Source organism: Lemur catta, chromosome 6 (assembly GCF_020740605.2).
Source record: "Lemur catta isolate mLemCat1 chromosome 6, mLemCat1.pri, whole genome shotgun sequence".
Classification (NCBI taxonomy): Eukaryota; Metazoa; Chordata; class Mammalia; order Primates; family Lemuridae; genus Lemur; species Lemur catta.
Genome location: NC_059133.1, coordinates 91,073,639 through 91,095,541, shown reverse-complemented (window position 1 = coordinate 91,095,541; position 21,903 = coordinate 91,073,639). Strand labels below are relative to the sequence as shown.

At 34.9% G+C, this 21,903-nt stretch overlaps 1 protein-coding gene across 1 annotated transcript in view; it reads right to left on the bottom strand.

Moving 5' to 3' along the window:
• LOC123640032 (pregnancy zone protein-like) overlaps nt 1-19,488 on the bottom strand; it is a 48,598-nt gene extending 29,110 nt beyond the window's left edge. Inside the window, exons 1-13 of the mRNA XM_045554371.1 lie at nt 19,346-19,488; nt 17,830-18,013; nt 16,920-17,073; nt 16,723-16,775; nt 16,133-16,153; nt 15,478-15,646; nt 14,055-14,139; nt 12,164-12,287; nt 10,626-10,740; nt 7,677-7,786; nt 5,702-5,860; nt 4,916-5,143; nt 3,644-3,707 (exon numbers count right to left, since the gene is read on the bottom strand). Of these exons, the coding sequence (XP_045410327.1) occupies nt 3,644-3,707; nt 4,916-5,143; nt 5,702-5,860; nt 7,677-7,786; nt 10,626-10,740; nt 12,164-12,287; nt 14,055-14,139; nt 15,478-15,646; nt 16,133-16,153; nt 16,723-16,775; nt 16,920-17,073; nt 17,830-18,013; nt 19,346-19,428 (1,549 nt within the window). The 5' untranslated portion in view covers nt 19,429-19,488. The remainder of the gene's footprint in view (nt 1-3,643; nt 3,708-4,915; nt 5,144-5,701; nt 5,861-7,676; nt 7,787-10,625; nt 10,741-12,163; nt 12,288-14,054; nt 14,140-15,477; nt 15,647-16,132; nt 16,154-16,722; nt 16,776-16,919; nt 17,074-17,829; nt 18,014-19,345) is intronic.
• Nucleotides 19,489-21,903: the final 2,415 nt, after the last annotated feature.

Genomic DNA, 21,903 nt, shown 5'->3' with positions numbered 1-21,903 from the left:
CAAAATTTTAATAAATTGAGTCAAATGATATATTTAAAGGATAATACATCATGGCCAAGTTTTTTTCATTCTAGGAATTCAATGTTAGCTCAATATTAAAAAATTAGTCAATATAATTTACCACATTAACAAACTAAAATAAAACTATCATCTTAATAGATATAAAATAAAGGTGTTACAAAGAATAAGATAAAGAAATGCAGGAGAAAAATAACCCTGAAGAAGCCATGGGTAGAAATTTATTTTAGAAATGAAACAAGAAGTTCATTGTATTATTAGTCAATTATGACTAATATTGATATTCAAAGGCAACGCTTATAATTTGAAACTGATAGAACATTTTGTAGTAAATAAAACTATGTTGAAGACAGATTTTGCTGGTGTGCTGTGAAATAAAACTGCCAGTGTGATTTAAATATATATATTGCAGAAAATAAGAAAATGCATTTTAAAAACTTTGTCATTTCACCTTCTATGGAAAACAAAAGCAGTGAGAGAGAGAGTTCAAATTAATAAAAACGGCTTTGTTAATTGTGAGGCATTTACAAACTCAAAAATCACATCAGAATGCCATGGGAACTAGCAGGTATGCAAGTGTCTCAGATCTAAAATAACAGGAGCCAATTACCCAAGAGATAGATGACTTCAGAGAAATATGCTTGGATAAGTTTATTAATGAAGGAAGGAAATGAGTAATTAACTACATATATGTACACACATGTACATTTTTGGATACACTGGAATTTTTTGGATTTGTATGTAAGGAATTAATCATCTTGTATATTCCCCATTTTCCTTTGTTCTGGTGCTCCTATAACATCATGAAATTAAGAATATAAAAATTAATTTGAAATGCTGGACTTGTCTTTAAATTATTTTTAGTTTTATGTTTGCCTAAAATCTATACTTGAAGTACTTCTTTAGCTATGGGGATTTGTAGATGCACATCTATGAACTTGGACATCCTTTCATCAGAATAGCATTAATATATCCCAATGGATATTCTACACTGCACTACTCCTTGAGAAGAAAATGTATATTCATACACTATTGTGAATGGATAAAGGAAGACAGGAAGAAGATTAGTATGTAGAAAAGAGATAATTTTACTCTTACCATTAGATAGATAGATATAGATAGATGATTGATAGATTGATCAATAGATATTTAAGTATATCCTTTAAGCATATAGCTAAATATTTAAATTTTATAGGCAAGTTCTTGCCAACCTTTTTTTTCAAGAAACACATAGAAAATGATAATTTGTAAAATACATGTGGCAAACATGACGGAGTTTGAGAACTTTTTTTATTTTACTTGTATTGTAAAATTTTGGTAAGAAAAATAAAATGCAACGTATTAGTAAAGGTATTAGCTGTTATTTTAAAATAAAACTTCTAAATATTTAAAGAGAAAAAATAAATTATAGAAATATAGAAAATTGGTACAAGAGACTTGTAAACTAATACAAATTTTGGTACCTGAAAGTGGGGTGCTACTGTAACAAATACCTAAAAATGTGGAAGTGGTCTGGAATTGGGCAATGGGAAGACTCTGGAAGAATTTTGAGGAGCAGGGAGAGAAAAAGTCTAGATTACTTTTAACAGCCTTAGTAGAAATATGGATGCTAAAAATGTTACTAGAGAGGACTCAAAATAAAGTGAGAAGCATGATAGAGAAGACACATACCATGGTAGAGAATACCTAAATTGTTATGAACTGACTGTTAGTAAAAATATGGAAATTAGAAGTACTTCCAGGAGGGCTCTGGAGGAAACTGAAGGAAAGCAAATTCTTATTATACAGAGGCAAAAAGTTTAGCTGAATTGTGTCCTGCTGTTTTGTGTGGAAAACAAATTTTGTGAACAACAGACTCAGATAGCTAGCCAGAAACTTTTAAAGAAAAGTGTTAAAGGTTCAGCCTAGTCTCTTCCTGCTGCTTATAATAAAATTGGAAAGGAAAGAGATGAATTGAAGGAAGAGTAAACCATAGATAAATTGGAAAATGTTCATTAAGGAGAAACCAGGACTTGATAATTTTGAAAATTTTCAGTTTACCCAGATTGCAAAAAATGGTAAGATTAAGACATTCATGGTCAGGATATTATGCTCTAGAAAAAATCCATGATGGGACTGGACAACCTTTTGATAAAGGTTTAATTTGCAACAAAATTATAATGCCAGTGTATTCTGTCACAAAAAAGGCACTTTGAAGAGATTAAATGCATGACTTATAGATCCCCTCATTCATCTCAGCAAAAGCTAAAATGGGAGACAGAATTGTCCAGGAAAGGTATGTGTAGAAGCTTTTTGTTTAATGGAATGAATCCCTGTGACACATAGGAGACCTACGTTGTTCTTGAAAAATTTATACTAACAGAAACACTGTCAGCTTGGACAAAAAGGGACAGAAAGAATATAAACTGAAAGAAAAGAATGTCAGACCCCTCAAATTATACAGGCAGAAAACAAGCTCTGATAAAACTTTTCAGTTGCAAACATCCTCTACAAAAAAGGAAGGATGATTCCAACAGTGGAGTCTTGAGCCCAAAGGGCAGAGACATAAACTAAAGAAGATTATTCCCAGGTGCTAAAACCTAAAGTTATTTGTCCAACCAGATTTCAATACTTCTAAGGACTGATGACTTTTTTTCCTTAGGATAGATTACATCCTGGGCTTCATTAACACATAATTTAGACGACTGAGATAACAAGATTTGGGACTTTTGAGCTGATGAGATTTACATGAGCTTTTGGACTTGAGTTAATGCTATAATGGGTTGAGGCTTTCGGAGATGTTGTGTAGTGTGAGTATATTTTGCATGCGTGATAAATGTTAGCCTTTGGGGCCAAAAGGAAGATCATGGAAACAGAATAATAGCCCTATAACAATATCCAATTTCTGAAATTTGTGCATATGTTACTTTATATAGCAAAAAGGACTTTACAGGGTGATTAAATTAATAATCTTGAGACGTGAGTATTATCCAGGATTATCCAGATAGGATCAATGTAATCACAGGGTTTTTCTAAGAGGAAGATAGGAGGGTGGGAGAAAGATTTGAAGATGGTGTGCAGCTGAATTTGAAGACAGAGAAAAGAAACACAAACCAAGGAATGCAGAAGGCCTCTAGAAGCTGGAAAAAGCAAGAAAACAGAGTCTTCCCTAGAACTCCAGAAGCAATACAGTTCTGATGACATCTTGATTTTAGCCCTGTAAGACTTCTGACCTACAGAACCATAAGATAATAAATTTGTGTTGTTTTAAGCCAGTAAATTTGTGATAATCTGTTACAGTAGCAATAGAAAACAAATATACAAACATACAAATTATAATTTTTTTGGTTATTTTCTGCATTTTTCAGACATAACTTTAAAAGACATTTAATTATAAAATGAATATATTTTTTATTTTAGGAATAAAATTTAAAATATAGAAGTGCTGTGATAAGAAGAAAAAAATTTAAATGGGCTAAAGTGAGCCAAGTATGCCCTCCTGTTACATCAGCTGCCTCAACTTTGGATGACAGAAGATTGGTGACCATTTCCTCTAATGAGACCATAGCTCCAATGTGCTAAGTTGTTCAGAATTTGGTAAGATGAGAAAGAGAACGAAAAAAAGGGAAATCGTGAAAATACTTACTATTTCCTTCTTCAATGGACAACACATGGATTCCTGATTGGGAGATACTTCCTCTTGCTTTGATCTGAAAACAGAGGAAAATACATTCATTATTATTATTTTTTTATATTAACTTTAAAACATTAATAATACATAAACATTCATAATCTTATTAACTCCAACCCAGAAGTTATTTTTGATCACTAAATTTCCCTTTCAATATTTTCATGTGTGTGTTTACATACTTTAAATAACAAATATATTTTATAATGATTTACTATTTTACTATTTATTATTTCTATGGAATATTAATATTTTAAATTTACATATTGTTTCAACAAATAATTTGAAGCATCTACTATATGCAAAGCAATATATATTGAAGGCAGATATAAATTATACATAAATATTCTCTATTGCTACTTTTATTTAAAAAAAACTAAATGTATTGAGCATTCTCTCTGTGCCAGTCATTGAGCTAAATAATTTAATTTTAATTTAATTGTTTAATTTGTACTATAATTTTATGAGGTATGTATTAATGTTATCTCTAGGATTCAGGTGACATGACTGACATTTCTCCTTATAGATGAAATTAGATAAATTATGGAAGGTGACATAATGAGGAAGCAATAAAGCTGAAATTCTAATCTATTGTTACTAATAATTTTCCCTTTTTTATAAAATTAAGAAAATGTTGTTTACAGTTAATGCTCCCATACGGGGATTCCTACATTTCACTTTTTCTTTTTAAAATGATTTATTTGAGTCACTACCAGCTTTGGGCATTTTTAATTTTGGGACATACATAGGTATACGGGCCTCAAGAGTATCACACCAATTTCCACTGTACTGGTTAATGTACCTTTTGCCTGCAATTACACCAGTCATGAGCTTTGTAAATTAGTTAGAATCAAATATTTTCCCAAAAGATTATCTATAACTTTTATTTCCTTTTAAGTAAGTTCTTGGTTCTTATCCTTTGCTTATTTACCTACTGAGTTCTAAGAAAAACATTCTCTTTGACTAACAAAGCTTTTGTCCTGGGTGCTTTCCTCTCCCACTCAGTAAGTTGCCCATTGGAACTCAGCAAGAAGAAAACCTAAACGTTTCAGGGGTGACCAGAGCATAAATGAGAAATTAAAATATTAATATTTGTTAGGGAGTAACTTCTCTTCAAGCATAAAAAAACAACAGTATTAATTTTGATAACTTATAAAAGGTACTACTTCAGAAATCAGCAATTTTGGAGTCTACACAATCAGAAAGAGCCACAGTGGTTCTTACTCTTACCAAATAATAGAAGGTTAACTCTTTTTCATCCTTCAGAATCTGTTCATTCAGGATGTAGTGTGCCCAGATCTCCTGGGTTTGCCCGCAGGTCAAAGTATCCGCAACAGGTTCAAGGTTAACATAACTCTTGCTCGGGGAGAAAATATGCTTTGCAGTGTGGCGTGCTTCTATATGAAATTCATCAAGCCACAAGGTATCAAAACAGTTGTTATTATGTTTGTAAGTCACCTAATGGAAGGATAAATAGGTTATTTGTTTATATACATAATAACATAATGAAACCATGCTAAGAAGGCTAATTTCTTAAATAAAGCATAATCCACAAACAGCTTCCCCTTAATATCATAGGCTGTGCCAATTTAGTAGACATTATTCATTCTCTATCAAGGTCCATTACTTTTTCATAGCTTTATGGCTATAAATTGCATATGAACATTTGAATATTCACAACACCACAAAACAAAAATAGTAGTATTTCAAAGAAACCAAGCAAAATCTAACTTGTATTAGAATTATAAAAATTTCAAAATTTTCAAGGGAATACCAAGATGATCTATTTAATGTTTCCTGAAACTAAGCCATTTTGTCAACAGAGTCTATCTAAAAGTTTTCTGATGAAGAATTTTCTGTTTTTTATAATTTGGGTCTCCATATTGCCTGATTTATATTTCATTCTTTATCATCTTTTTGTTTCTCCTTAGAGTTCACATGCTTCTCATATATCCTTAAGGTCATTGGCCCCAGTGATCTCTGTTTTTTCAGTCCCGGCGGCCCCTGTCCACTTACCGTGACTGTGATGAGGGAGGATGTGAAATTGCTGGTGTCAATCAAAATGTCTGCCAAACCACGCTCATCAGTAGTAAAGTTGGACTGATACGTGGCTCCCACATCAACAACTATAGCTTTATTGGGGATTGGTTGATCTTTCTCATCGACTAGAAGCACCTAGAAACATAAAAGTCATAGCTAGTTTAAAGTTTCACGTGGAGTAGCACCTTCTACTCTTTTGTGGTCACCTCTTTACCTCGGGGTCATTTTCTGAAGAGCTTAGAATCTGAAAACAAGACTTGTTTTCTGAGCTCTACTTTATGATTTTTGTTAATATTTTTAAAAATGATTTTGAAAGCTGAACAGTAGTTTATTCTCTATTATTACTTTTAATTGACAAATCATAATTGTATACATTTCTGGGGTATAATATGATATTTTGATAAGTGTTAACAAAGTGGAGTTGATTAAATATAGCTAATTAACGTATCTATCACCTCAATCGCATACCATTTTTTTGTGGTGAGACATTTGAAATTTATACCTGAAAGTTATTTTGAAATATACAATACATTACTATTAGCTATAGTCACCCTGCCGTGCAATAGATTTCAACATCTTTTTAATATTTCTATTTGGATATTCATGGGCACTCAAACCTAGGATATTCAAATGTGGGATCATGTTACCTTCCCAAATTTTCTACAGCTCCAGTGTTCTCTATTTTAGTATATTGTCCTTGTGTCTATCCAGTAGTGATGCAGAAACACTGAGGGTTATTTTTTTTTTGAGTAATTTTCTCTCTTTCACTGCCTATCTTTAACTCATTGCCAAGTGTTGTCACCACACCACACCCTCATCAAATATAGTTTAATTCCATCTATTTTACTCCAAAACTGCTGCTACCATTCTAGTTAAAACTACAATATTTTTTTTTCCATTTAGTTTGCAATAGCTTTCTATTTAATCTTCTGCAGTCCGATCCCTCACTGGTTCATGCTTGGTCCAAACCATTCTCTGTACAGCCTGAGCTAATCTGATCATGTCATTCTGCTTAAAACCTGCCCTCACTTCTCAATCCAAAATTCTTACTGTGTCCTAAAAGACCCTTAAGAACTGTTCCAGCCTACCTGCAACTATTCAGTCAGTTCAGTTACACGTTCTATCTTAGCTGCTGTCACACTGACTACCTTTTATTTCTTTGGCCTTGAAAAGCTGTTTCACACTTAGGGCCTTGGTTGGTCATTCTTCCTTTTATCTTAAATTTCCATTCTTCCTTTTATCTTAAATTTGTGGTCAAGTCATACTCATCCTTCAAATTGTCGGTTTTCTCATGATCTTCTCTCTACCTGAAATACCTTGGCAAACTATATTTATTAATTTCTTGCTAATTTGGTATAAACTATTGCAGTAAATGAAGAATATATAAAATTCAAATATAAAATTCAAAATATAAAATGAAAAAATTGCGCATACACTGTCAATTCAAAGATTAGTTATTACAAAATAACATTAAAAATGCCTAGAAACCTTACATCTCTTATATGAAAGAAAATTGGTTGTCTAATAAGCTGAATTATCAGTTCTAAAATTTACCAATATTGATATTGATATTGAGTTTTGAAGCAGAAACTTTTAAAAACTATCAGTAATAAAAACATTCAACTGTTTAGATGACACGCATCTCTTTATTTATTCTATAAAAAATATATTATAAAATTATTGTATATAAAAGGTAATCAAAAAGTATGCAGCCAAACCACACAGGAAAATGTATTATAGAGGTGTGTTAGGAAGTTAATTAATAAAAGTATGCTTTGTTTTCCTGGATTTTGTGATTATATTTGCTTTTTAAATTAGTAACTTACTATAATTTCTTTTCTTATTAAAATATTATTTTCATAATAAATTTTGATTTTGTCACTTTAAAATTAATTTTCTTAAAAGTAAGACTTTTACCCCAAATTATGATTATGTTGAAAGAATATCTCACCTGCCCCAAAAAAGGGAGGCCTCGTCTGTAATGTGAATCCACTTTAGTAAATTTCAGTTTGCTTAAGGTATTTGTTATTTCACATGATCCATGCCCGGTTAATTCCAACCCTGAAAAAGAAGTGAAATCAAACAATTCTATGTATTCAAAACTCACCTCCTACCTCCAACCTAACCTCACTCCATCATAACAAAATACCATCTTTTCTTATTCTTTCCAGAATTTCGCACACTTAGAAGACAGAAGCTGTTTGACAAGCAATTTGACATTAGCTTCACCTCATATAAAACCTTATTTGTATCCATAATCCCTAATTCCTCTGGTTTTGCAAGTTTCCTATTTTTCCACCTATGTTCTTGATTCAGTTCTCATCTCCTCCTCTGTGATCTTCTCCATCTTTGTTTTTGTTGTCCTGCTCTTTCTGCATACAATTAGATTCTTTCTGCATGCAGTTAGATTCTTCACATTCACACTGGCCTAAAACGATGCTTAAATTTCTTCCACAACCACTTCCCCAGAATAATCTTTCTTTTCACTGCATGGCCTATCCACAGTCTAGCCAACACCTGGCACTTTTCCATTTCAGTGAAGTGTAGTCTGTATCTTGTTCTCATCATCTAAAACACCACACTACCAAAGTCTAGAAGATCCCTTACTTGCTGCCTATATTGTATTCTCATCTCAGACTTCATCGTACTGAACTCACAGTAAAGTACCACTGAAACTCTTCTTTCCAGTGACTTCTAAAAAGTTGTACTCTTTTATTTTGCCCTATCCCCATGACTTCTAATTTTATTATGCTGACTTACTTTCTACTGTTTATGTCCTAAATGTAGTTGTTTCCATGCTCGGACCCTTCTTTGTCCTGTCTCTATCTTAAATTTAGCAATGCTAAATGAGCTCACCTTCAGAGGAATTGCATTCACTCATTTTTTAATTTTATTTTTTAAATTTTTTAAAATTTAATTTTTTTTTTAAATTTCAGGATATTATGGGGATACAAACATTTTGGTTACATGTTATGACTTTGCTTTACCCATGTATTCACTCTTGAGAGAGCATAGGCACAATGGAAATGGCTTTAGATTTTTATCTCTAGTCCTGCTTTTGCTCTGGCTCTCTTTAAAATTATCAGCTGAATAAATTCACTTTCATTTTGATATTCCAAATTATAATTATCTTTGACACATCTCATCACAATTGTTCTTTTTCATCCAATCCTGGAAATGGTATTTCCATTTTCCAGGCCCCAAATCTGGAATCTTTGAGGTCATCTTTGAATAATCTTCTGATGTATCACATAGTAGCACATTTTTCATCTAGTCTATCCTCTTCAGGTCAGGTCGGCTAGAACTACCTTTTTGCGGGGGAGTTAAAGAACATTTACTGTGCTACGTTTCCATGTCTTCATCCTTATTTTTTAAAATATTTAACTGACAAAGATTCTATACATTTGAGGTGTACATTTCATGCTGATTTGATATATGTTGTGTAATGATTACCACAGCCCAGTTAATGAACACATCCATCACCACCCATGCTTTACATTAGATCCCCAGAACTTATTTATCTTATACTGAAAGTTAGTATGCTCTGATCAACATCTGTCTATTTCGCCTGAGTCCCTGGCAACCACTATTGTACTCTCTGTTTTTATGAGTTTAACTATTTTAGATTTCACATATACGTGAGATCATGCAGTATTTGTATTTCTGTGTCTGACTTATTTCACTTGGCATAACGTCCTCCTGGTTCATCTATGTTGTCACAAATGACAGGATTTTTTAATGGCCGAATAATGTTCCATTGTGTGTATATAAATATAGATATAGATATCTTTTTTGGTGAGAAGTCTGTTAAGGTCTTTGGCTAATTTTTAAAAATTGACAATGAATTATATATATTTATTTCCTTCTTTCAATGGCTGAAAAATATTCTAGTGTGTATGTGTGGTGTGCGAGGTGGGGGGGCACCCCTCCCCTCTATCAATTAGTTGCTAGTGGCAGCCTCCCTTCCCCAAGTCATGACAATCGGAAATGTCTCTAGGCATTTTCAAATGTCCTGCCTTTGTTTGAAAACCACTGCTTTAGACTATAGAACTCTTTTCTTCATAGAACAACTCACAGGACTAACGTCTTGGGAACTCACATCTGGACATACTGATTTCGTTCATTTGTCCTCATCTTATAGGTGAGGAAATTAAAGCCCAGGGAGGTGAGGTGACCTACCTTAGTCATGTAATTTGTGTAATGCATGTAAGAGGCATATTGTCCGAGTAAACCCTTGCCCTTTGGACTTCAACCCTATCCTAGCTTTTTTGGCGACACTGACGATGTAGGCCGAGGGTAGGACCTGGAGACAGCCCTCAGTCAGCTCCGGGAAGCCCTTTCTTTGTCACTGGTGCTTTTCAAAGGTTAGAATTATCTTTTTAAAATGTTAATTCATTTAGGCCATTCTCCTCAAATATATCTGAAGGTATCCAATGCTTTTCAGAATAAAGTCCAAACTCTTTAGTGAATGATTTACTTTCTTCTACACCTTACCACCAGCCTACAGTTTCAGATTCTTCTGAAATTGAACATGTTTTTTAATGCTTATCATGTTCTCCCTGTCCATCTCTAATCTTTAAAAATGTTACCCATCCAGTATAAATCAGTTGAAATGCTACTGTATCTGTAAGGTTTTCTTCTGGCTCTATATTAGAATTAACTACCTCACTTCATACTCATTTGGCCCTCAGCTTTTATGATTCTTAGAGAAATTTTATTATGGTTATGCACACACACACACACACACTCTTCATTTCTATGTTTAGATGTTTAATTCCTTGAGGGCAGAGACCATATTATTTTCCTAATCCCCAGAAACTATAAAGTGTTTTCCAGTGTTTTACATGGAATAGAAGTTTGATAAATGTATATTTAATACATATTTTAAAGTGATACAAACCTGTTCCCTCCTCTCTGAACTTGGCTTCCACTTGTATTGTCATGTCATACCCTCTTTGTCTCAGCTGAAATACTTTAGTCTTTATGAGTTGTGTGAAACATCCTTTATCATCTGCCTGAAGAGAAAGGAAGAGAATTCCTGGGTCCTCTGATTTGCTATCAAAAAAGTTATCAATCTATGAAAATTTTTTATTGGGCATAAAAATAAATTTTAGAAATGTTCCAACCTCCTTTCTAGTGCTTATCTTTTCTCAAGCACAGAAATGGCATAAAGTTTCTTCATTAATGATTGAGTTGTTCATTGCTGAGCTTTGCCTTCTCCATTCTCTTCTGAAAACTGATCCCATTTTTGCCATATTAAACTTCCTGGAGTTTTCAAATGTGCCATGATATTTTGTAATTCTATCCCTTTGCATATGTCCCTCAAATGATAACTTTTTCCCATTCTTACCTTGGCCAACAGTTACTGCTCCTCAAAACTTAACTCAGACATAATGTCCTAAAAGAAGCCTTCTTAACCATCACTACCTAAATATCAACTAAAGATTGTATGTTCTTAACTGCATGTTCCTGATGTCTAGGACATTAATAGGAACATATACTTTCATTGAATAGATGAATTCTTATAGTAATCTCAGATTTCCATAAATGTTGGGTTGCATGTTTTAATAAAGTTTTGTTATAATTTTAAACTTATTTACGTGAAAATATGTATTGAATAATAAAATGTAATCATATTTAATTTATTTACACATGATGTCATGACTTGATTAAAAGTAAAAATTAATCCTAGTCTCCCTGATTTATTAAAGATTTCGGCAGTTAGATCCTTCTCATGTTTATCTTGTTTGTAAACATTTACCTTGATGTTTATTATCATATTCATCACTCTGGCCTCTCATTTATTTGCTTTCTGCAGCTTTGATAACTTTGTCATATCCTTACAGTGCCTGCTCACACTGCCACACCCTGGATTTTACACCCTCCTCCTTTGAAATCAATAGTTTTGCATTGAATTTGTAGACACAACATATTCTACTTTCAGCTGTTTCCCTTAATTAGTTTTATTATACCTCTTCTTTGATATAACTGGGGCCTCTGATCAATTATCCTACTAAGTCTTCTTCTCTTCAACCCAATGCTGGTTTAACACTCCTCTGTTGGCAGTTTAGATTCCATGGCATGTCATTTGATTCTCCCTCTAGCCAAATTCTTAATACTTGCCACATTCCTTTGTCATCTGTTTGATTAAAGGCAACTTTGGATATTTCCATGTGCTTTTATGCCTTTATATATGGCATGTTGATTGTTTTTGATAAGAAATTACAAAACTGACCAAATGAATACCAATATACACCCATGAGCCCAGCCCTCAAGGGGCCCCCTAACGCTGCTAGGCAATCTTACAACTTTTCCCTTACTCCACAATTTTGCTTGATGACTATTTCAAACACTATTCTCTCTTGTATTGTATTCACTATTGTAATCCATGAGAAAACAAGATCTGATGTTAGTGGTTTGGGGAGTGTTTCCACGTACCTGTTGACTAAATTCTTCCCAGATATGTTTTGAATGTATGTTATGGCAGGTGGGATGGTATTGAGAATATTTCCTGCCCACATTAATTGTCACCAGCCCAGGGACAGGCTTTCCATATGTGTATCTATGAGAACAAAAAGATATTTAATATAAATGACGCAGAGGTTTCTTCACCTGATTTGACCCATTCATACATCCACCTTAATCGTCTAAAGCAATTTTATTATCTTTCATAGCATTTGCATTTTAGAAGCACTTATTCTGAGAGATTGTTCCTCAATTATAACTCTAAGAAAAAGTGTTTAATGAATGTTTTTGAAACACCTACAAATGGAAAATTACTAATTAAGTCTTTCTCAGATCTTTCCTCCCTCTCAGTTGAGGTTTTACTACAAGACTGTCCTACTTCCCTCTCTGCTGTCAGATTATCTATGCTATGCTTCCAGCTTTGACAACACTTCCTAAGTCATTTTAGGGCAAAAAAATTAAGGATATGTGAAACTCGTATTTCTAAGTTCTTCCTAATTTATAAGTATTTTAAGAGGATAAATGAGAAGTTAGGTGGGGGAAGTAATAGCTATAAAACAAAAATGTTATATATAAATAGGATCATAATGACTCAATTTGATTCTGCCAAATATGATGGAAGGATATGATACAAAGCCAAAATTAGTTTATTGTTTCTTAAAGTGTGCTTTATGGACCACTTGCATTGAAATTACCTGGGATACATATTGAGTTACAGATTCCTGAGTTTTTTCTCAGATTTATGATAACCTCTGGAGGTGGGGCCAGATAATCTACATTTTACTAAGCATCCTCCACAGATTGAGATGGACACTGAAGTTTGAAACCTATTGCCTTAGCTCAAACTGCGAGGTCGATAAGATTTAGCCTCAGTGCCCCAAGCTTCCCGTTTATAGGTTTTCCCCCCAGATTCCTATAAATGCTGAGAAATAAATAAACCATTTACTAAATTTCAATTACTTTTGGAATTTTATCTTTCAATCTGAATCAAAAGGCTTTCCCTCTGATGGAAAAATTTAAAGCATCAAGGTTGGTGAGAAGGATGCATATATGTTTCTCATGCTGCTTTCAAAAGCAAGAGGAAACATTTCTCTCTTCTGTGCGTGTGGAAAATGCTCTAATGCATGAAAAGGCACCCAGGGAAGAAATACGTATAATATATGTATGTTTCATTCTATCATATATACCCAGGATTTAAGGCAGAACATGTGTTTAGCTTCTTTCCAACTATTTTCCATAGCTTAAGAAATTTGGATCAACAAAGAGAATGACGATAACAGGGCACAGGATAACAGGGATGACATGAGAATGAGCTCTGTAGCTGGATGGCCTGAGTTCAGTCTAGCACAGGACCTGGGATACACAAATGCTTCATAAAGTCAGATGTTGTTACATTGCAGAAGTAATATAGCATAGTGGTGAATAGTTTAGGGTCTGGAGCCAGACTGCTGGATTTAAATTCCACTTAGCCACTTAGCTATTTCCTATCTGCAGTAATTTGAGCAAGGGTTTTTTTGTTTTGTTTTGTTTTGTTTTTTTACCTTCTATAGGTTATAGTTTCCTCATTGTAAATTGAGGATAAAAATTATCTACATCTCACAGGGTTAGCATAAGAAAAAAAGTTAATAAGTTAATTATACAAGGCACTTAGAACATTGCGTGAAACATTTTAAATGTCCAGTAAATAATTTTATTATTAGCAGAATTGTCATCTGCGACAGTCCCTGCTTCCTAGTGAGAGCTTAGGACAGAGTTATTCTTCTCCTAATTGAAATACATTGAAGTTCAGTAACTGTTATGTACAATACATTCTCTCAAAGTAGAGAAATAGAAATGAAATGAAATTTAAAAAAATGCAACTCACAAGCCACAGACAGATACCACAAAGTCTTCATCCAGAAAACTAATAATCTTGGGCATTTTCACTTGGACCTCAAATTTGGGGATAACTGTTTTCAACAGAAGAGAAAAAGAGGTGAGAGTGGACATGAGATCCTGTAACTATTAGTAATAGATTCTACCCAGAACCTTATAACATAGGGTCAAATTAAATGACTGCAACTGTAATAGGAACAATGTGGACAAGGAGATGTCATTTGTCACCATGGGTGGTTTGTACTATGCTAACTGGTTAAGCTGGTGCTACATTTCCTAGTCTCTCTTTCTCTACATTTGTGCAATATTTCAAAGGTGAAAGGAAAGCAGCACCGTTAGTCTCTGAGATCATCACAGTTACATGTCAGAGGGGCCAACTGGTTCCAATTTGTCCTTATTCTTTCTTCCCTGTGTCCAGCTCTTCTTCCCAAATTCTAGCTCTGCTGACTGATGGAGACTCCAGGTCCACCCCCAGACCTTGGCTAAGGGCCTACTGAAGCGGTAGCCATGCAGAGTGCAGAGATCACAGCCTTCGTGGGTTCTTTCATCTGCTCCCCTGCACGGTGCACTCGGGCAGCTGAAGGTGCCTGACTTCGAGATCTCTTGCAAGCTCTGCTTTATCTATTCCCACTGATGCTTCATAACTGGTTAGCCATCTTCCCTGATGTGCCAACTCCTGAGGGATACTTACTTTTCTAGCTTCCCTCACAGTTCTGTAAGGTGTTATTCCTATAATATATGCCTATTCTGTGATTCTTATGGGACAGCTCTGGTAAGTCTTAGGAATCCTGTTTTCTTATAGGACTCCTCAGTCATGACATAAAATGTTTAATTTACATTAAAAATACACATAACCGATAATTAGTAAGATGGATTCAATGCCTTACTTAGTAATTAGCTATGGTTGAATACTAAATCAATTATGTTATAGTTTAGTTGATTACTAAATTACTATGACTTAGGAATCATAGGCGATTAGAGTAATGTAGGTGTAGATTATAGACAGCCATGGGGTAATCCAGGAAACAGCTTCAGTTATAACATACAGAAACAGATACATAGTGTGGGTAGATGATATAAGTATTGGTTAGCAATTTGTGTTCGAACAGGGTCACACGGGCCTATTCAAATCTCTTGCCTCTTATTGGCTCTGCAATTTTGTAAATTGCTAACTAGTATTGATATGCTTATTTGCAAAATGGGGATAGTAATAGTATCTGCCTCAGACGACTGCTGTGAGGATTAAATGAAGCAGTGCATGAAAAGTGCTTAGCAAACATCCAGGTGAATAAAAAAGGCTTGCCGTTTTTTAGCTATTGTACGCTAGACCATTGCTTGCTACCTATATGTAAAATTTATCCAATCTTAAATACTTGGATATCATAAATGACTTACACGTGCAGAATTCTTACCATATTCATTCACATCAAAGGAGTGCTCTATTCGTCTTCCTGACTCCTTCTGCAGCACGATCTTGTAGGAACCCTGAATGGGCTCCATGGATAGGGGGAAAGAGAGCTGGGTGAGTCCCCCTTGCAATTGGACACTTTGCCATTGGAAAATTTGGTTCCTCTTGGGGTTCTGTAGGTAAAAATATTATGAGTTCATAGAAACAACTGAAATGTGTACTTTTGAGTTAGGGGGCAACTTTTCAGGTAAGAATGATATTGGGAGATGTATCACAGATGGTTGGCAAATTGACACCAAAGTTATTAGCAAAATTTTCTAGGAATTCCAGGTGGAGAATAAGGCAATAAATTGGCCAGCTATGAGATATTACAGATGACATTTCATACTGTTGCCTCTTTTTAATACTATATGTATCAATTTTAGCCAGAAATATTGAAAAGTTTGGTAAATTGCATTATCCCAAAGAATTTTGTTGCTTCATCCCGAAGAATTTTGTTTCTTCATTTACATCTTATCCACTTGTCAAAGAGTTTAAGGTAAATAGTAAAAATAGTATTTGTTTAGTTTTGGTGAAGTGGGGAGGGGAAAAGGGAGAAAGGCAACTTAATTTAACCTATAGTGAGTCCTCTTTCCTATTGAGTAGGGTATACTACTTACCTCAATATAAACAACCAGGAACTGAAAAGAAAGAAAGAAACAGCATGAGCATCTGACAGAATTTAGAAACGGAAAACCGGGACCCCAGCACTGATAGAGTATGTTGACCAGAGTAAGAGTCTCTATGTTTCTCATCTGAACAAGAAAATGTCTCCTGTTTGGTTCATAGCACTTTATATGTTTATTTTGAGACTTACGTCTCTTAAGAAGTCATGACTTTCCTTTTGTGAGATAACATACAATTGAGGAAACCTATTTAGATAAAAGGTCTAATTAATAAGTTTATTATTATTTTGTGGATATTTGTTTTGCAGATGATATTTAAGAGAGAAATCAAATTCACTTCTTTTTTTCTATTCAACAAAAATAACTGGAATCTTTAAGAGGACAACTTCAACTGCATACTTTAACAATACAGTTAATGAACTACCTTGACCCTGACCCCTGTTATTCTTCTAGCAGTTGTACTCTTATGAGGTCCATCTGTGGTAGATTTAAGTATCTCTTATATTGGTCTCAGGTTTTCCAAAAGAATAGGCCTTAAATTTTTGTCTGTTTTCCCCAACCTCATCCAATTTTAGGAGACTCACTGTTTCATCCGAAGGGCGAAAATTGATATCCACAGAGACAATGCGGAATCTCACTGAAACACAGAGATTTTCCCATGAAATCCCCAACAGGGACTCAGGTCAGTAACAGCATGCCAGGATTTCTATGACTGCAGAATAAAGGAATAAGGAAAATCCTCCCTCCTCCCAAGCTTTCCTTGCTATTTTGTTCCTTTTACCTGTTTGTCCTGGCTTGTAGATGGGTTTGTCTGTCTGGACAAAGACTGTGTTCTCTACTTTGGTTATGTGCATTTGTTTCCTCTTAATGAAATGCTGAGTTGGCCCTTTTACCTGCACAACAATGACCACGGGGGAATATGGCAACTCTGGAATCTGTAAAACAGAAATGGGCTGGAGAATCTGCCCATACTCACTTCCCAATGTCTCAGCCTTCATGGGTTTCTGTTTTCCTGGTTAGTCTCTGAGAATCAGTAAGGGATAAAGTCAAGGATTATGCCTTGTTTTATAAGTAGATAATTATGATTGTATAACATGACAGTAATAATTCATTCATTTGACCGAAGAAGAAAATATGATTGCAGTAAAATGAACTAATTCTTCAATCTGGCCATGACAGTAAATGAAATGGGATGCCTGCCTTTTCACAGCAATATGTTGGTATTGAAATAATTATTAAATTTTATCTTCCAAAGGTCAAAAACAACCTTATATGTTATCATTTGTACTAAGCCAGTATGGTTAAACATTTAATAAGGTAAGTAATAAAAGGTTAAAAGGACACTACATCAACCATCAACCATCTGTGAGATCTTAGATGAGCCATTTGACTGTATGAATCTCAGTGTTTATATCTGTAATGGCATGAACATGATTTACCCTCAGAAATTTACTTGAAGAGCAAATGACATCCTTGCTATAAGTACAGTTAGCTTTCACATATTGCACTACATACATTTATAAATATTATGTGAGCATATTAAGTAGAACTTTCTTAGAATCTAATTTGAAATTCATTCTGTATTCCTCATTTTTCCTTCATTAGGGTTTTCTGTGTTTGAGGGGTCAGAACACAAGGTATCCAATATCCTCTCTCTCCCCATCGCCCTTATCCCAAGGAATGACACTGACGATGAAGGGGCTGCAGTGGAAAGAATTCCTCTCTGCCACCAGGTCTGTGAGGAGGTCTCTGCTCTGCATTCCATATTCCAGAGTCACGTTCACTGTCACCGTCTCGTTCAGGTGACTAAGGATGACACAGGCCTTTTCGGGAACACCGGTGTAGAGCTCTGAGGGGACCAGCACCACGTACTGCCTGTGGAGAAGACAGGTCTATATCAAAAATGGAGAGGTTAAAAAGACATCATTATTGTGGCTCTTTTCTAGATAATCTTTGCTCTTGTCACCAATCATAGAGCAGAGCCAGATTTCAGCAGAAGGGTATTCTTCAAAGGCCAACCCAAAAGACCTGCAGAACTAAGATAACCCCAAATTAAACATCAGTATGCTTCTCTCGTATTGTGGAAATATTCAGCCTCATAATATTAGAAAGCCAGTTAATGCCATGGGTAAGCAATCCAAGAATCATTCTATATTTTTTTTTGGATAGACACTTCAAATTTATAAAATGTGAATTATTCAGCATATCATTGAAAGCATTAAGAACTTGTCTGCATGTGGTCTTGGGTTTCATATGGATGATACTACAAATCTCTTTGTTCCAGAAAACACTAGAAAAATGACATTTAATACATGGTGAGGAGCTGAAGCAACTTTATCTTTTCTTTCTTTAACTCTCTGGTGATGGAAGACAAGTCCAGCCAACCCAGGCTAATCACCAGACACGTTACCACGGACACCCACATGCCACTCTCCTGCCACTGTTTGCCTTTCACTTACAATCTCACAAATATGCTGCACTTTGTGATGGTATATGTTTGCATACACTTTTCTCTGTTCCTAAGTGTCCTTACCTATCTGGAAAACTTCTATTTGCCTCATAAGACTTTCTCACAAGCAACTTTCTCTATGCAGAATTTGGTGATGCCTCTTCCCTTACATCAGGTCCCATGAAGAGTTGGGTTTTCCTTATGAATATTCCTACAGATTGCTGCAATGTCTGCTTCTGTTGTTGTGATATATTTCATTTTGTGTGCACCATCTCTCTCCTTTTTCTATTCTGTGAGGTATTGAGGGCAGGGTCTGAATTTTGTTAATCTTCATATTCCCAAGACTTACTGCCAGCCCCTAAAGGTTTGCTGAAGGATTGAGTGAACTGACACACAAATCCTGGCTTGTCTGTAGGTCATACATTCATCTTGGTAATCCCTGACTTGGGGAAAACACATACACTGAGTCATTTCACAGTGGCTAAAACACTGCAGCCCATTTGGTGAACCAATAAAAGTTTTATCTTTTTTGGTAGGAATTCTATATTCTTATTGTTAAGTGTTTCGCAAATGTCACTGCCCTATGTCTTTGAGTGTTCTAGAATTGGAGTATGTCTCTTTCCACATGAGCAACAACTTATTGACCCTTCCAAGCCCTTCAACAACAGGAAATTGCAAAAGAAATCAAGAAACAATGATTAAGGAGATAACAATGGGAAAGAAAGAGGAGGACAGAATTTCCTGGGGATATTGCTTACGGTTTTGCAGTAGCTGAAGCATCACTGGGAAGGAGCAGAAAAAGTAGAATCAAGACTGGCTTGGGCAGTTGGTTTCCCCTCATGGTGTGGAGAGGAAGAGGAAAGAATAGGGGTCAGAGCCCTTGATTCCTTGAACTCTGTGCTTGTTTCAGACTCACTGGTTTTTATTTCACCTGATCGGGCAGTGAAAGCAAACTGCCAACCATTTATTTTTGTAACATATTAACTACTTCTAGCATAAAAAAATCAATTCCAGATCAGTTCCATGACCATAAGTATTCTTTCATTCACCCTCCCAAATTTTCCAAATGCTTAAAAATAGTACTTTGAGGCTACCATTGGCTCAGGTTATTAATCAGTACTTTAAATACTTTTAAGAAAAATCAAAATAAATTACATAGTTTGATGAAATAAATCAACATTCTTGACTTTTAAAAAAGGGATATTAACATAAGTCCATATCCCAAATCTCTTCTTGGTAGTCCAGAAAGCATTGCATAGATTCACCCAAGATTCATCCTAAATGTCTCTTTAACGAAACATGGAAATGAAATCTATGACAGAATTTTAAGCAAAATAAGTTTGGAGGTGATTGGTCCATTGTTGGAAAGTTTAACTTTTGATTTTTATAGCTATCCTTATATTTGTTTAGTACAGAGAAAATAACAGTTCATTTGGGAGTAACAAGCCACGTAATACATTTTTACTGTTCACTCAACATCTAGAGTAGAAAGCCAATTATTCATTTTATTCTCTAAGGAAGTGACCTCTACCTGATGAACATTCTTATTTAAATGTAGTTAGAGTGATATAAAAATATTTTATTAATGCTGATGCATCATGCCATTTGCTTTCCAAGAAATATTGGCATGTTAGAATCTATTTTTATGGAATTCTGAGTGAGGATAGGGAATATTCTATTGTGCTCACCTCTAAATTGGGGCTAGGCAGGTCTTTTTTTTTTCACCTCTAAACACTTTAATATAAGTGTTTAATAAGAATATTTCCATATAATGACAATTCCAGTATTACAACTAATGTAATTAACAAATATTTCCTAAAATTGCATAAAACCCAATTCATACTTAATTTATAGGCAGGTCTTGATACACATTTTTGTATATGATCTGAAAGAGTGACAAAGAAGTGAAGATAACATATGTGACAACTCTTGGTGAACAGAAAAACTACAGATATGTAAGATATTAAAATTACAATGATGAGAATAAACTGTGGGTGAAAAAATGCCAAGTCAAATGGAATGAACTATAATAATACATTGGGCTAGCCTTTGGTGGCTGGCAAATGCTTGCAGAATGAATGTGAACTCTTCTGCTTTATTTTGGCTCCTTCTCTCACGATAATCTACATGTCCTCTCCACTTCCACTCTCCCACTCTTCCTAGCTCTCCCCACCTCCCACACCCCACTCCTGCACTGCCATGAATGCCTTCTTCTCTATCAGCCTAAGATGGGATAAATTAACTTATCATTTTCCCAGGCATGATTAATTATGCTTTTTAGATATGTACCAAACCTATATTCAACCAAATGCTGAATGACTAAGTATAAAAATAGTTTTTTTTTTTTAAGAAGTAAAAATCATCATTATAGTTTGAACTTCTAGAATGGATGAATAAGTCTGACATATTCTCAAATTTTTTTTTTTTTTGAGACAGAGTCTCACTCTGTTGCCCGGGCTAGAGTGCTGTGGCGTCAGCCTAGCTCACAGCAACCTCAAACTCCTGGGCTCAAGCAATCCTCCTGCCTCAGCCTCCCGAGTAGCTGGGACCACAGGCATGTGCCACCATGCCCGGCTAATATTTCTATACGATTTTTAGTTGTCCAGCTAATTTCTTTCTATTTTTTTTTTAGTGGAGATGGTGTCTCGCTTTTGCTCAGGCTGGACTCAGACTCCTGAGCTCAAACAATCCTCCTGCCTTGGCCTCCCAGAATGCTAGGATTACTGGCGTGAGCCACCACGCCTGGCCCAAAATTTTATTGCTTTGATTCTTAATTAAAAATTTTCTTGATACATTTTAAATATTTGACATTATGGGGAGAAAATAATATTTTCTCAGCACTGTCAGCTAATGTATAATGTATTTGCCTCACTCAAGCCAGAGCTACAAATGTGCTCTTCTCTCATACAGTGTGCTCCACACCCATTAGTTGTGAGTTTACCCACCCCCTCCACCTCCCTCCTACCTGACCAGCATCCGATGAATATTACTTAAATGTGAACACTTTAGTGTTGGTCAGTTAGTACCAATTTGATAGTGAGCACATGTGGTGCTCGTTTTTCCATTTTTGTGATACTTCATTTCGAAGGATGGGCTCCAGCTCTATTCAGGATAATATGAGAAGTGCTAGATCACCATTGTTTTTTGTAGTTGAGTAGTATTCCATGGTATACATATACCACATTTTATTAATTCACTCATGTATTGATGGGCACTTGAGTTGTTTCCACATCTTTGCAATTGTGAATTGTGCTGCCATAAACATTCAAGTACAGATGTCTTTATTATAGAATGTCTTTTTTTCCTTTGGTTAAAT